General features: G+C 44.6%; 1 protein-coding gene across 7 annotated transcripts in view; it reads right to left on the bottom strand.

Moving 5' to 3' along the window:
- The window catches only part of LOC106742374 (cytohesin-1), a 30,061-nt gene that overhangs the window by 12,641 nt on the left and 3,464 nt on the right, over positions 1–13,956 (bottom strand). For 4 of the 7 annotated variants that reach the window (XR_001374262.1, XR_001374263.1, XM_014615257.1 and 1 more), the window contains exon 1: positions 5,076–6,061. The exons of the other annotated variants lie outside the window; for them this stretch is intronic. Coding sequence is in view for 2 of the 4 variants with exons in the window: in XM_014615257.1 (XP_014470743.1) it covers positions 5,076–5,288 (213 nt within the window). In the remaining 2 variants the exon portion in view is untranslated. Of the gene's footprint in view, positions 1–5,075; positions 6,062–13,956 lie in introns of those variants that run through there. 7 annotated transcript variants of the gene reach the window in all.

Consider the following 13,956-nt stretch of genomic DNA (forward strand, 5'->3'; position numbering starts at 1 on the left):
AGTCTCCTAAGAAGATTATAATATTCTTGCTTATATATGAGAATATCTATTCTTGATTTCAAACTAATTTTCTTCCCATGTAGACTGCTAACTCCCTTCTATACTGTATTAAAAGATGGATCTCGAAAAATATATATCGCATGCATAACGTAAGTATTATAGAAGAAGAATGGTGACGGATAAATGTAATATGACCGATACCTACATTGAGAAAAAGAAATTGAAACTTTGCAAGTAGTCTTTCTTGATTCCTTCTGACATTCTCTTCGATATTTATTGGCTAGAAAAAAACTTCACTATGATGACGGAATATATATTTTTGTAAAATATACCTAAATTTTCTCATTAATTGATTTATTCGCTAGGAATAAAATTTTATTTCGCCGTATTTAAATAAACATTTATTTCTATGTGAAATAAACCTTATATTTCACTAATATATTTACATATAATAAATAGTAAAATAAAATATTATAATAGGCAATTTTTACTTTAAATAAAAATTTGTTCCAAATAGGGATATCCCTTAATTGATAATCTTCAATTCCGCCATTTTCGATCGCATAAAATATTAACCCTTTTAGTGCCGGGAGCCGATATATCGGCTCCTGCTACACCGGCGAGAAGTGCCAGAGCCGATATATCGGCCCGCACCTTGTAGCGCTTTACTATTCGCATTGCGAGAGATCTCTACCAAAATAAATTTAAAATACGTTATAAATAGTCTAATTTCATTACGAGAGAATTAAAATAAATAATTTTTAAATATTGCTTTTCGTTTGGTTTTTATGAGTCTTTTACCAAATCCTAGTAAAATCGGCCGGTTATCTTCGCATAAGCACCTCTTTTTCGCCCGGCACTAAAAGGGTTAAACTAGACCAATTAGAAGCAAGTTTGTCCATATTCAAACTCAAAGGACTCTAGGTCGGTCGGGAAAAGAACGACATGATGAAGCGCGTGATTGAGCTTCTCGCAATGCGGAATCGCGGGAACGGCGGATCGCGTAAACGACGATAATAACACCGGTGCTCCTCCTCCGCCGCCGTCGACACGGCTGTGAGTGATTCAGAGTAGGACGTAAGCGAAAACGCGAACCGCCGTTTAGTCATTAATTCAACAATGCACACTGATCGCCGGCGGCGATGTTGTTCGCGCGACATTAGGCTCCAGATAGCGAGTATCCGGTTGCTTAGTTTGCGAGCGACGCGACGCGCGTCACACACCGAGCCCTGACAACTTCTCCGGCTTCTCGAGCTGTTTGCTTCGCCGAGTCTCCCTGCGAAATCACGATGATATGCGCGTTTATCAGCAAACACGGCTGCTTACCGTTTCTCCGTTCTCCACGTGTGCGTAGAGAACGCTACACCTTCGTGGATCATTGAGCGTTCGCAATGTATATCTATGGACAACGATTCGTTTCCCACGGGATCTGACGGGGCAAGAGCAAAATATGCCCGATGCCTTTGTTTTAATGAGAAGCGTAAGAAACATTAGATTATTGTTTGAAATGAAGTTACTCGTTTTATCGGATTTGAATTTTTAATTTGCTATCTTCAATCTCGAATTCTAGTCTAACACGGGTTTTACATATGATTTTAATAGACGGAACAGCGGTATCTGTCCTAATTAAAAGAATGTCCACGTAGAAACCATGCATGATTCTACCAGATGAAACAGGACTTAGTCTTGCCTTATTAGATCTAGTTGGGAACGAATCGTTGTTGTCCGCGGGTGTACGTCAAAGAAGAACGCCACACGAACACCTCGGCTCTCTTTGCCTCGCTTTTCGACCGGCATAACCCATTTTAGTTGTTTACGCCCGACTCTTTTCTCTCTCTCCCTCCCTCCCTCTCTTTTTTCCTGCACTTTTCCTTTTCTCCTCTTCTTAATAGTACGCTCGCCGGCGTATATGGGTCGAGTCGGTCAAATTCACCGTTCATCGCGCGCGCAGGAATTATATTTATCTCCCTCGAGAGAGAGAGCGTGCAAAAGGCGCGTGCGAAAGACGCCGCGCGCAGGTGGAGAGGTAAGGCTGGCTATTTAAACCTACGGTCGTGGCGCGTAAGCGGCGCCCATCGATCTATTTTCGCCCTTAACCGCCGCTATCGCCGGCGTATCGCGCGTTATTCGTGTCATCGGGAATCCGGACGATTCGATCCGCTACTGACCCGGCTAATCTCTTTTATAACGCGGGGTAAGTGACACGGATCCCGTGACCGGCGGCAGCGGCGCTTCTTCCCCGGCGACGTAACCGAATTAATTGCTGAGATGGCGATTAATTCACGTTGCGCTCTCGTGATAAATCACGTTATCAAGCGGCACACGCACACTCACACACATACACACTGGAGGAAAAAAGACTGAAACATAAATATAAAGTTTATCTCATAGATAGATAAACGTTTGTTTAAATTCGGCAAGAGAAAATTTTATTCTCAACAAGTAAACGGATTAATAAGAAAACTTAGGTATATTTCACAAAAATATATATTCCGTCATCGCAGTGGAATTGTTTTCTAACTAGCAAACATGGAGAAAGATGCCACAAGAAACATTTACTTCGCAAAATTTCAATTTCTTTTTATCAGTGCACACGCGGGAGCACACGCACACATACGACACGCATGCCAGCGAGTTCGCGGCTATGAATATCCGCGTGTCAGTGTGCACGAATACGAATAAAACCGCGCATCTAGAATGAACGGAACGCGCGCGGTCCCGGTTCCTTCTATAAATAAGTCTCCCTGACTTACAATCTTCAATTCGTGACGTCACTCCGCGACGTCGCGGAGTGTTACTACTACTACTACCTTGCTTATTTTCGCGGCGAGGGAGTCCGCGGTGTTCCTTCTTTTTTCCTCGCCGTGTCCTACACACTTCTGCGGATCGTCGAATAGAATCGCGTGCCGACGCGAAGTGATTGATAACGCGAGCGATTCATCGTCCGCATCACGGCGTGCACACGCACACGGCCTTTCCACGTGCTTACACTGCCGGCAGCAGCAGCGGTGATCAGCATCTATTTTGCATCTGATTCTTGACCCTGGAAAGCAAGAGTAGCGGAGAAGGGCGACGTGACGTCTTCTCCGAAGGCGAGAGAAGTAGAAGTGCGCGGTTCGAGTCGAGAAACCGTCGTCGTCGTCACGAAACTTCAACTTTCGTGACATTTATGTGCCTCGTGTATAATTAAATGACTCTCCGTCTCTTTTGACGTGTGCCGACGATACCTAATACGATCGGACATTAAGTATCGATTAATTTCTTGTTAACGGACGCTATCTTCGTTCATATGAAATCGTTGTTTTTTTTTTACGGAATGCCGGCGAGCGATCATCTCCGTCACCTTCGATAAATTCCTCTCTCACTGCTGTGTGTGTTCGCATTCGCGATTTATCATACGAGACCGTCATGTAACGGACACGTGAATGTTGACGCTAACGCGCACAACATTTCTCGGCTCGAACGTGCCGTCACCTCCGGAACAACCGGAGCTTTCGAGAGAGCTACCACGCAACGCGCGGTTAAGCTCCGAACAACATCTAGAAATAAAACCGACCAGTTGGCACGACTCGTCGTCGTCGTCGGGGAGGAGGATCGCCGTACTTTTATACTTCGGACGCTTCGCGACATCGCTGCCGATACTACCGCTTACTATGATTTCAGTATTCGTCCCAGAGCGTGCAGCAGCGTGCAACGGCGAGCGGCGGCGATTCTACTTTTCAGTCGCGGTTTCTTAATTTCCCGAGCTTCGATCGAGCGGTTCCTCAATTTCCCCCGCCCAAGATCGATCGCGCGGTTCTTCAACCCCGTCGCTGCGGCGCGCTCCGACCAAAAATGCCGCTGTGCGATATTCGATTGCGCGACACCGAGGCCCGAGGTTTATCACTTTTCAGTTAACTTGTGGCTGAGACTTAACACTATTACTACCAACGATTAACGCGTATCTTTCTGCCGAAGCAGTTTAAGCAAGATTTTTGAAGGAAAAAATATGCAAGGGAAAAAATATTTATTCGTTTACACATTGCGACAAAAATGATGGGAAATCTCAGAAAGAATGTATCATTAGAAATTGGAGAAACTTTTATAAGAGAGAATGTACCATTAGAAATTGGAGAAACTTTTATAAGAAAAAAATTACAAACCGGTCATTCGACCGGTCATGGTAGGTTTAGTGTTAATCTAATGATAATGCAAAAATTGTGTTTTTCATAATTAATTATTAAGCCGATGGCTCTGTAGTGGTAAATTTAAAGTTTAATGATTAAGCATGAATAGGAGAATATCATTTTTGCATTATTATCAGATTAATATATATATAATCCTAAACCACGAGTTAACCAGTAAGTGAAAAACAGAATCTGAGACGGAATAATATAATAAGGAAAATTCTAACCGGAAAATTCCAATGAGGTGTAATACATATACAGCGTTCGCAATATATAATGTATAATGTGTGTGTGTGTGTGTGTGTGTGTGTCATACATAGCAAAAGAGTTAATTTCGTGAAAGCCGGTCGTGAGAACCGAGACCTCGTAAACAAGCACATACAGCAAATGATATTTTTTCCAATCGTGGTTTTTTTCGTTTCTGACTATTAATCGCGATTCTTTAATTCCTCGAAGCCCGACCGTGAGAATCTCAATGAGAGGACTTGGACTGCAGGATTGTTGATCCTGCTGGACGACCAACCGTGGATAAATATGTGTAGCAGGTGACGATTTTTTCTTCAATCGCATTTTGTTAATGTTTCAAAAATCAAAAGCAACTCTTTGAGTTTCCGAAACCCGAGTATCCATCATGTAATTTTTTCCTAACTGAAACGCGAAAGTTCCAAATGTTTTCAAATTAGAAAATATATGCGTTTCATAAATTCCCCCCGGGAATTGATCATGAATCTTCTTCAGCGTGAACTCGTGAAAAGTGTCACGGAAATGTTCCAATTTGAAAACACGCGGAATGTTTACTCTTCACGTTTCCGCATTGAAAAGAATTAAATAATCGATACCAGAATCGCGAAGACCTCGACGAGGGAATCCAGACCGCGCGCAGGATCGCGACTCTGCAGGACGACTAACCGTGGACAAGCCGCTGAGGTCCCAGGCGCTCTTCGCCTGCTGCTTCTGGTAATTATTCTTCTTCTTCTTGCCGGGTCTCCGTAGACTGGAGAACCACCCGGACGCGATCGCGACGGCGCTCATGTCCCGACGCCCCCCCGCGTGGAGATCGGCCGCATCGCCCGCAGCTCGCACATCGTCCAAAGCGTCTACCGATCGACCGGTGAAGATCATTCTCGCCGGCCGTTTTCAGCGAACGCAGGTGCCCACACACACTTTTGCTCTCCCTTCGTTTTTCACCACCCCTTCTCTCACTTCTTCACACCGGCCGTGTGAAATACGGATGACACGCGCCCCGAGGTGCTCCACGTTCACCGGAATCGCCCCCACGGCCGGGCGACATCGTCCACGCCGACAAAGTAACAGGAACGCTGGTGCAAAGGTCGCGCGGCACGACGATGCGACAACAAACGCGTAGGCCGGTCGCAGGAAGTGCAACGACCCTCTGCGAGCACCTTGGGCGACACTTCACCCCGACACGTCGCGCGGTTGCTCGCTCGTACGGAGCGAATTCCCCTCCTCGCTCGCGGTGAATCGTCGGGTGAATATTTTCACTCGGAATCGAGAAGACCGACGCGGTATTCCGTCGCGCTTCGACTCCTCGGCACACCTCTCGCGTTTCGTACCCCTCGTTGGATGAAACGACTCTTCTCTCTCCCCCCTCTCTCTCTCTCTCTCTCTCTCCTCGAGAGGAAAGGAAGAATTCCTCTGGAAGACCGCACGTGGTGGCGAACGCAGGCCCGAAAATTCCGAGATCCCGCCGTCCAAGAGGGAAACCACTCGCGCCCGGTAGTCTTTGTTCGCGCGCTCTATGTCCTCAGGCGCAGGTAGAAGAACGGCCGAGGCGGTCGCATTCCCAAGGCGATTATAAACCCGATGCGGAGAGGAGAGCCGACGGCCCAGCGTACACACCGTCCGCGGCGCGCGCGTCAGCAGTCGTTACGCGATCGCCCGCAACTGCGGGACTCCGTTCGTTCTGGCGGGCTCATTCCGGCGGCTCGCACACTGGCGCCTCGCCACGGCTGCGATCCACACTCGCGCCTCTCGCGTATGCACAAATATTTGGTGATCGCCGTGGAACGCACGCTTTCCCAGAAACATTTCGATAGGGACGACGAGTATCGTCGGCCGTAAGGTGTCACATGCGAAAATCCGGTTGAACAATGCCGGCCCTCCTCGAATGTCTCTCTCTCCTTTTTTTTGAAAATGAGAGGAGAAGAAACATATGCGTTTGATATTTTAAAAGGTATATAGGGTGTCCCGAAAATTAGATCGATAAACTACGGATGCCTGTAAAGGACACCGAAGTAATTTTCCGTAAATGGAGCCATTTCGGTACTAGAGTGAATTATTTGCAGCAGTTTTGTTCGAAGTGTTGGTCATTAACTCCAATACGGAGACAGCAATTTTTCTTGATCCAGGTAGTTGTTGTTCTCTTGATGAAAAATTAACTTGAAAAACTGCTTTATCGGACTGAAAATTGTTGAGAATTTTCAAATAAGTAGCATTACTAATATTTGTTATTGACTCACAAGGTCGATATCACAGCGTTTCTTTGTTGTTTGTTCGGAGTTCGTTTTCAAAATGGAAATTTCTTCTTTCGAAAAACCGGTTCACATGCGTCTTATTTATGGGAAAGCTAGACGCAAATTATCAACGCTTCGAACAGCTGTTGTAAATAATTTATTCTGACGCCAAAACTGCTTATTTGTAGCCACGGGTTTGTTGATCAAAATTACTTGTTTTGATGTTCTCTATAACCACCTGAAGTTGTCGGTCTAATTTATGGATACTCTATATGTTAAACAGAACGGGTAGAACAAGTGAAGGGGAAACCTCCTTTACTTTTCTTTCAAAATTTCCTTTTTTTATTTCTTATACCTCTCCTCCCTTTTTTCTTTTTCTCTCTTTTTTTTTTATGTTCTCCGTCTATATCACAATATTATTATTGTAACGTTCTTAGAGGACTCGCTCTAGAATGTAAATAAACGCTTTATCTCTCTCGCAAGACGAATTCCGCGGTCTCACGGCGACGACGGGGGCGGGAGCTGACGGTTGTGGCGGCTGAGGCGTTCTTCTTTGCTGTGCTTTTTTCTCATTTTTTTCCCTCTGAATTGATATAACACACAATTCAAAAATCGCCGCTCGCACCTGCTCGCTGCACGTGCAAGGCGACCAACGTGGATCGCGACCATGTTCACGGCCAGCTGCGTACGCCTAGTTTGGCGTGCGGACGAGTTTTATCGCGTGATCGTGCTCTGGTCGCCCTGATCGAGCAGCCTCGAAAAATGACCGATCCGTAATCGATTTATGTGCGTCCTCGTGTCCTTATTTTTATTGCTTATTACTTATTTTCTGCGGCAAAACGCTCGGATCGATCCGCCTTACAGGCGCTTTCGGCGTCTTTTCCCTGTCTCATCGACATGTCTCATGTCAGTCTTTGTATCAATTTTGCTAATTAATCGTGACAGTCGACCGATCAATCAAATGGACGTTTCTTCCGACGATGCGCTGTTGGTTATTGCAGCGTGTTGCACTACACACTCTCTCTCCCTCTAAATTTATTAGAGTGAAAACGAGTGAAAATGCACTCGATGCGTCAGTGAAAATCTTGTCATGCGGAATCGCAAGAATGAATGTTTAACTGAAACTTGGAGTAGATTCTCAATCCATATGAGTGAACGATTCGAACGTTAAAGCGAAACATCGAATCTTTTTCAACGATCAGAGCGAATTTGTTTTTGCGAGACGGTGAATCATCGGATTCACTCTTCAATTCCGAGTGAAAATATTCACTCGACGATTAACACGCGTCATCGATTCTCAGAGGGGAGAATTTAACCAGCATGAGTGAAAAATCGTTGGAATTCGAATGATTCGGCAAACATTCTACTTGTCGAGCGGCATTTCTAAGAAATGTAGAAAGTAACATATTCAGCCGAGTAAAATATATAGATCAATACAAATATGTTAATCGATTAGGAGAACGAACCTGTTCCTGCACGGGAAAAAGGAATCAGCTGCCCGTATAACACAACTGAAATCTAGTTACCAAGCCTAGCTTTTAGCTGTGGGAGCTAAAACCTAAATGCAAGGACAAAAAAATTAGCCAAGTTAACTAAATTTCAGTCGTATTATATGAACAGCTAATTTTTAGCTGTTTGTGAGCTATTTCTTTATTTCCGTGTGTGAGACGCATCAGGTTCACTCTTCAATTCCGAGTGAAGATTCTCACTTGATTCTCAGAGCGAAGAATTCACTTTGCGTGAGTGAAAAATCGGTCGAATTCGAGTCACTCGCCATTTTGCTTTTCGATTGGTATTTCACTTCCAATAATTTCGAGAGAAATCCGGTACGGTCGAGTAAAACACGTCTCATATCGATCACATCGACGAGAGAAACGACCGGGGGCTCTACTCTTGTCAAGAACGATAAGAAAATTACGTAAACAACGGTATTTGACGTATTAGCAGATAGCGTGTAACTTTTATCGGTTATGACAAATATTACAACACGTACAACTCGCGATCTACGTTAGCCGCGTTTAGTCGCAGTAATCGTTCGATTAGCGCGGATAACGAGCGGCGCGGGTGACGTTGTTCATTGATGTTATACTACGAAGTGGATGCGTCAGCTATTGGTCAACTGCGACGACTACTTCCTCCTCGCCGGGAAACCGTTCGTACCGAAGACGATTTATCGTGCATGTACATCGCGCATTGTCGCGATACCTACAGCCGCTTCCTCGACCATTCGTATCTAACCGTCCATCTCTATCGACTATCTATTGTACAAGTCGATCGAACGAGTTCCGAGTAAACATCTCGCTTTACGTAATGCGTCTTTTCAGCGTTCCTTTCTAATCGCCGGCGAGGTTTCGCCAACATATTATGAGGCTCGTATTTTTAATGGCGTTGTTTACGCCTGCGAATAGATGGGGCTTTTTTGTTAAATGTTAATACACCGTTACGGAGCGACGTGTATGTGTGTGTGTGGGAAGGGTACACCACGGGATACGCGATAACTGTTAGGACAACGGCGGTACTTAATCGTTATCGACTCTTCTCATAGACAAGTCTATCGAGTTTACTTTTTAATGAGAAAATAGGTTCCCCCGCGACCGCGTCGAACTTTTGACGGATGCGCTCGAAGGAGATTGATTAAGGCCGGGAAGAAAACCGAGGAAGAAAGAGAGAGAAAGAGGGCGGTAATCGTCTCAAGATCCACTGACATATTTCTCACATCGCGATTTTCACGTTTATTATTGTTCGAGTTAGCGGCGACGCAGCTGCGATAATTCGCGGCTTTCTACGCGATTCACGGCCGCTCACGGTCGCGAGTGCGACGTGAGAAGAGTTTAACGAAAGTTGGGACAACAAGGCGAGCGAGTGAAATCGTAGATATATAAATACCTGGCGTCATTAAGCAGAGTCGGGAATCGCCGAGGACGTTGAATCGACAACGACGAATTGATCGATTGTGCGTATACGCTCGTTTGCACAACGATTTGCGCACGTTTTTTCCAATGAAGTTAGAACACTGCATCGAATGGTCATGTCCGGATAGACGTAAATTTGCCACATCGAAAAAAAAAAAATAATGATAGAATAAAGTTAACGTAATTACATGATTTTTCAGAGAGGGCATGTTTTTATCAATTTAAATATATCATAATAGCTTGTGGTAAATATTTTCTTGAATGCGATCTTAATTTGTAAATGAATTACTGAGTGTAAGTTTAAAATGGTTCGAAATTTAAGACAGTATCACTAGAATTGTGTAATATTTCCTTCCCATCGAAGAAACTTAGTGGTGTTAAGATGAGATTTTTCTATCTAGCAAGTATTTTCCAGAAATAAATTTCCCTAGCCACTGCTCACGGCCTGGCGTGGCGATCGATAGACGCCGAAATGACAGTGCCCCGTGTAAATATTGGCCCTTTGTAACCATACTCTTAACCGACAGATAAGAATACAATGAAGATGCTTGTGTGCTCTTCTCCGAATCCTTCGTAGCACCGGCTGTCTCATACACACCATCACTTCGGCTCCTATCATAACCGGTTATCGCGTAAGATCCGTGAGTGGCGGCCCGCGTGATCGTAACCATCTGATATCATGACCTTCTAACTTCCTGTAAGTTAGCCGGGAACAATCGTGGTGCGGGAACCGTCTCGCGCGCTCGGGAAAAGTGACGACCTACCCACGCGTTCTCGTGCGAATGGAGATTTCGCAGATTCCGCGCGTTCGCTGGAAGGTCGCACGGCGGCTGCCGCTCGACCGTGATCAACGCTCCGATGACGCGTGTTAATTGTATCTAATTAGACGCATGGCCAACGGAGAAAACCGATCGAATGAGAGGCAGCAGGAAGCAAACACGTGTCGGGAATCGCGTACACTCGTCGCCTACGTGTCCTTGCTCGTTGCGACTCCGCTCGAGCTTACTGCGCTCGACGATCGACGATAGATCAACATCGGCGTCGTTGATAACGGCAATTTATACCACTAATTAATTATATATGTTACCTCCTTCGGCCTTCGTTTCTTTCGCACGCCGGCGTACGTGAGACAAGCCAGCAGACGCGACCAGCGTATCCCGGGCTTACTGTCATTCGATTTGGCTGCGAGGAGCGTCCTGGACATGGCGAATCGGCGAGTTCAAGCAGAGTGACGACTTCGAGAAGGCTCGCGCGATCCACCAGATTCCTTTCGTATCCGAGAGATGTTTACGCGCGCGGCGAGACGCTTATACTACTGCGAATTCGCGCTGAATTCGCCTGAATTTATTCGAAATGTCGCACGGAGCGAGAACCCGCGAAGAGAGCGCGTTATTCGAACGGGCGAAGAGCGTCGTTGAAGGTCCGAAGGGGGTCGTCCTGCGAGCTTTTTGGAAGCCGAGCTTGCTCTCGCTCATGTTTCTCCGCGAAATCGGCGTCTCGTGCCGCTTACGAGCACCCGCGCAGAAAATTTCGCAGATCTTTTTTCCCATTTACAGCGTAGATCCCGAGATTAGAATACCCAAGTTATCCCAAAATAAGTTGTCCCGCTGCGATACCATCTGGGAATCTTGTCTTAAAAAATCTTATCCTAAAAATGGGATAAAGCCTCTCTTCCGTGATGCTCCTGATTAGCTCGATGCTACCATTTACTTCGTGTCGCATGTGACTGTCCATCGTCAAAATCTAACGATGGTTTGAGCGAATATCAGATTAAGAAGTTAACGACAAAGGTTAACGATAAATGAGGTCATATTTTTAATATTGTTACGTAGAGTGTGTATGTATATGTACTTGTAACGTGTAAATATTTAAAGTATTTCGTTTTATTTTCTTCAGAATCGTAATATAAAATGGAAAGCAGAAGAAATCTTGGGGAAACGTTGAAGGTAATCAATAGGATCTGTTTATCGGTCTGTTCTTTTTAGCTGGCTGCACTAGTTCAAGAAATTTACATGCATTGAAGCGTATGAAGCGCACGTACGAGATTCTCTCACGCTTCAGTGTGCGAAAATTTCTTGAATCAACGCAGCCGATTCGGCTAAAAACAAAAACAGAACATATGTTTCCCGCTTAGAACCGTAATGTGTGAGACGTCACACTTCTAACCTGCGCAGATTTCCCAATTAGAATCCGTAATTATTTTAAATTGGATCCCAATTAGAGATTTCAAGAAATTTTTTATACGGGTATGCGAGACGAACGTGACGAGTAAAGGAGTATACACTGGTGATGCTAGATATAAATTAAACGAACGAACAACGTGGAATATGAATAGCGAATGCAAACTTTTCGTTGTTATAATTTGGGAAATGTGTACGCCATACCGAATCCGAATAGAAGATGTCGGTCCGATTTGCTGATAAGGTGGTTTACCGCAGAAAGTTGGTGCGCGTTTAGATTATGGTGCGCGAATATACACGGAGAAAAATAGTTTTGCTATTGTAGCAAAACCATCGTCGCTGCTGCATATTCGTTGCGATAGCAATAAAATTTAGTTGGCACTGCCGAATTAGCGAATTATTCATAATTACAGCAGATACAATTTTGTTTTGCCAGGTTGGAAAATATATAATATTCTGCTGAGTGAATTTGTCCTTAGAACTCGTTAATTTGCTGTTAAGGACAAAAGAGTGTTTTCTACATTTATTAAGTTCTTACAGCAAAATAATTTGTAATAGATTTCGGCTATTCGGCAAAATAATCCAGCGAACAGCAATTAGTATTTTCAACAAATCGTTTTGCTGCCCATACGGTATCTGTACGGAAGGAAAAGATTACTATGAAAAAACGTATTATTATAAATGATATATACGATAATACCAATACTAATGTTTGCTACCGCAGCAATTAAAATTACTTACGTTTGCTAAAGTTACATTGCTGAAGTTTTAAGCGTCTACATGTTACAGCTAATTTAGCTGCTGCAGCTGATCGTTTTTCCCGTGCGGCAAATTTTGTTGCGACAGCAGAAAATTTGCTGCGCCGACAAATTAGTTTTTCTCCGTGTGTATTCATGTCTAAACGCGTCTAAACTTTCTTTAGTGAACCACTTTATGAGCAAGTCGGCCCGATACGGCGTTCTATTTGGATTCGTTATGCGTAACACATTTCCCAAATGGTAACAATAAAAGTTTGCAGTTTTCGCTGTTCGTCTCTCGTTCGTTCGCTCGGCGCATACCCAGTTTAAAAGGAGGGTGGGAGGGAGGGTTCAAGGAGACAAGGTGCACACACGGGGTCACTCTATGACCTTTCCGGGAGCCGAGGTTTCTCTTCTCGCGACGTTCGTGCGTTCACAGCGCGTTTCGTGCTGAACGGACGTTCGAGGCGATGAGTAAGCGACGAGCTATCGAGCGCCACGGAAACGGCCTTATCTTTGAGAACATCCTGGAATTTTTCTGACTGCTTACATATATGCTCGTGCAACGTATGTCCTCGCAGTGTGTGCCCCATCCGCCTATTTCCTCTTTCTCGTCTCCGTTATCCGTCCTTGATAGGATAACGTGATAGATATTTCTCGTGAGAGATACGCATCCCGACTGGTTATTTTTATAAAGATAACCGAAAAACGTTACACTCTGCGAAGTCGAAGAGGAAAAAGAACGAGCGCGATGAGATTCAGAAATAAAGGGCTCCTCTCGAATGACGACGTCGGAGGAATGACGAAGGAGCTTCGAGCTTTTCTTGCGCGACCTCGTCGCGCAGATGTTCGCGTTTAATTCGCAGGTACTTTCCTCTCCTCGCTGTTCAGTCTCGATCACCGTAAAGGCCGACGATCAATTTTCCCAATCGCGCGATACGCGCAGAAGAAAGCAGAACGTACGTGACACGTGTGTGTGTGTGGATGAATGATATATATTTCACACAGGCGAAATTAGGCCACTGATGTCTCTCGGATGAAATATCCGAGAGATAACGCGCATTTAACGAGATAACGTTCGTGCGCACTTCGGCACGCGTGCGGATTCATCAGGAAAGTCCCGTCATTGTCGATTAAAATGTATTTACTTTGTAAAATCTCGTTGCGGAAACGAAATGAAATTGTATCACCGCGCGCTGCAGGCGGTGAAACAATGTACAGCCGGCGTCATTTAACGTATAAGATTAAACATCGTAAAAGTAATTTTACTATAATGTTAGGATTATAATGGCCCTAATTATGATAGTTTCGATCTTATGTATATGGAAGGCGAAAAATAGTATAATAGCAAAAAATATCAGTCTAGGGAATGGTACAACACACATGTGCTATACAGTCGGCGCCATGTACTGTATTCACTCCCTAGACGGAAAATTATAAAATTTTCTGTCTTATATGTATATTACATATATACACATAAGGTCAGA

The sequence above is a fragment of the Dinoponera quadriceps genome, unplaced genomic scaffold (assembly GCF_001313825.1).
Source record: "Dinoponera quadriceps isolate SergipeBrazil2010 unplaced genomic scaffold, ASM131382v1 scaffold629, whole genome shotgun sequence".
Lineage (NCBI taxonomy): Eukaryota > Metazoa > Arthropoda > Insecta > Hymenoptera > Formicidae > Dinoponera > Dinoponera quadriceps.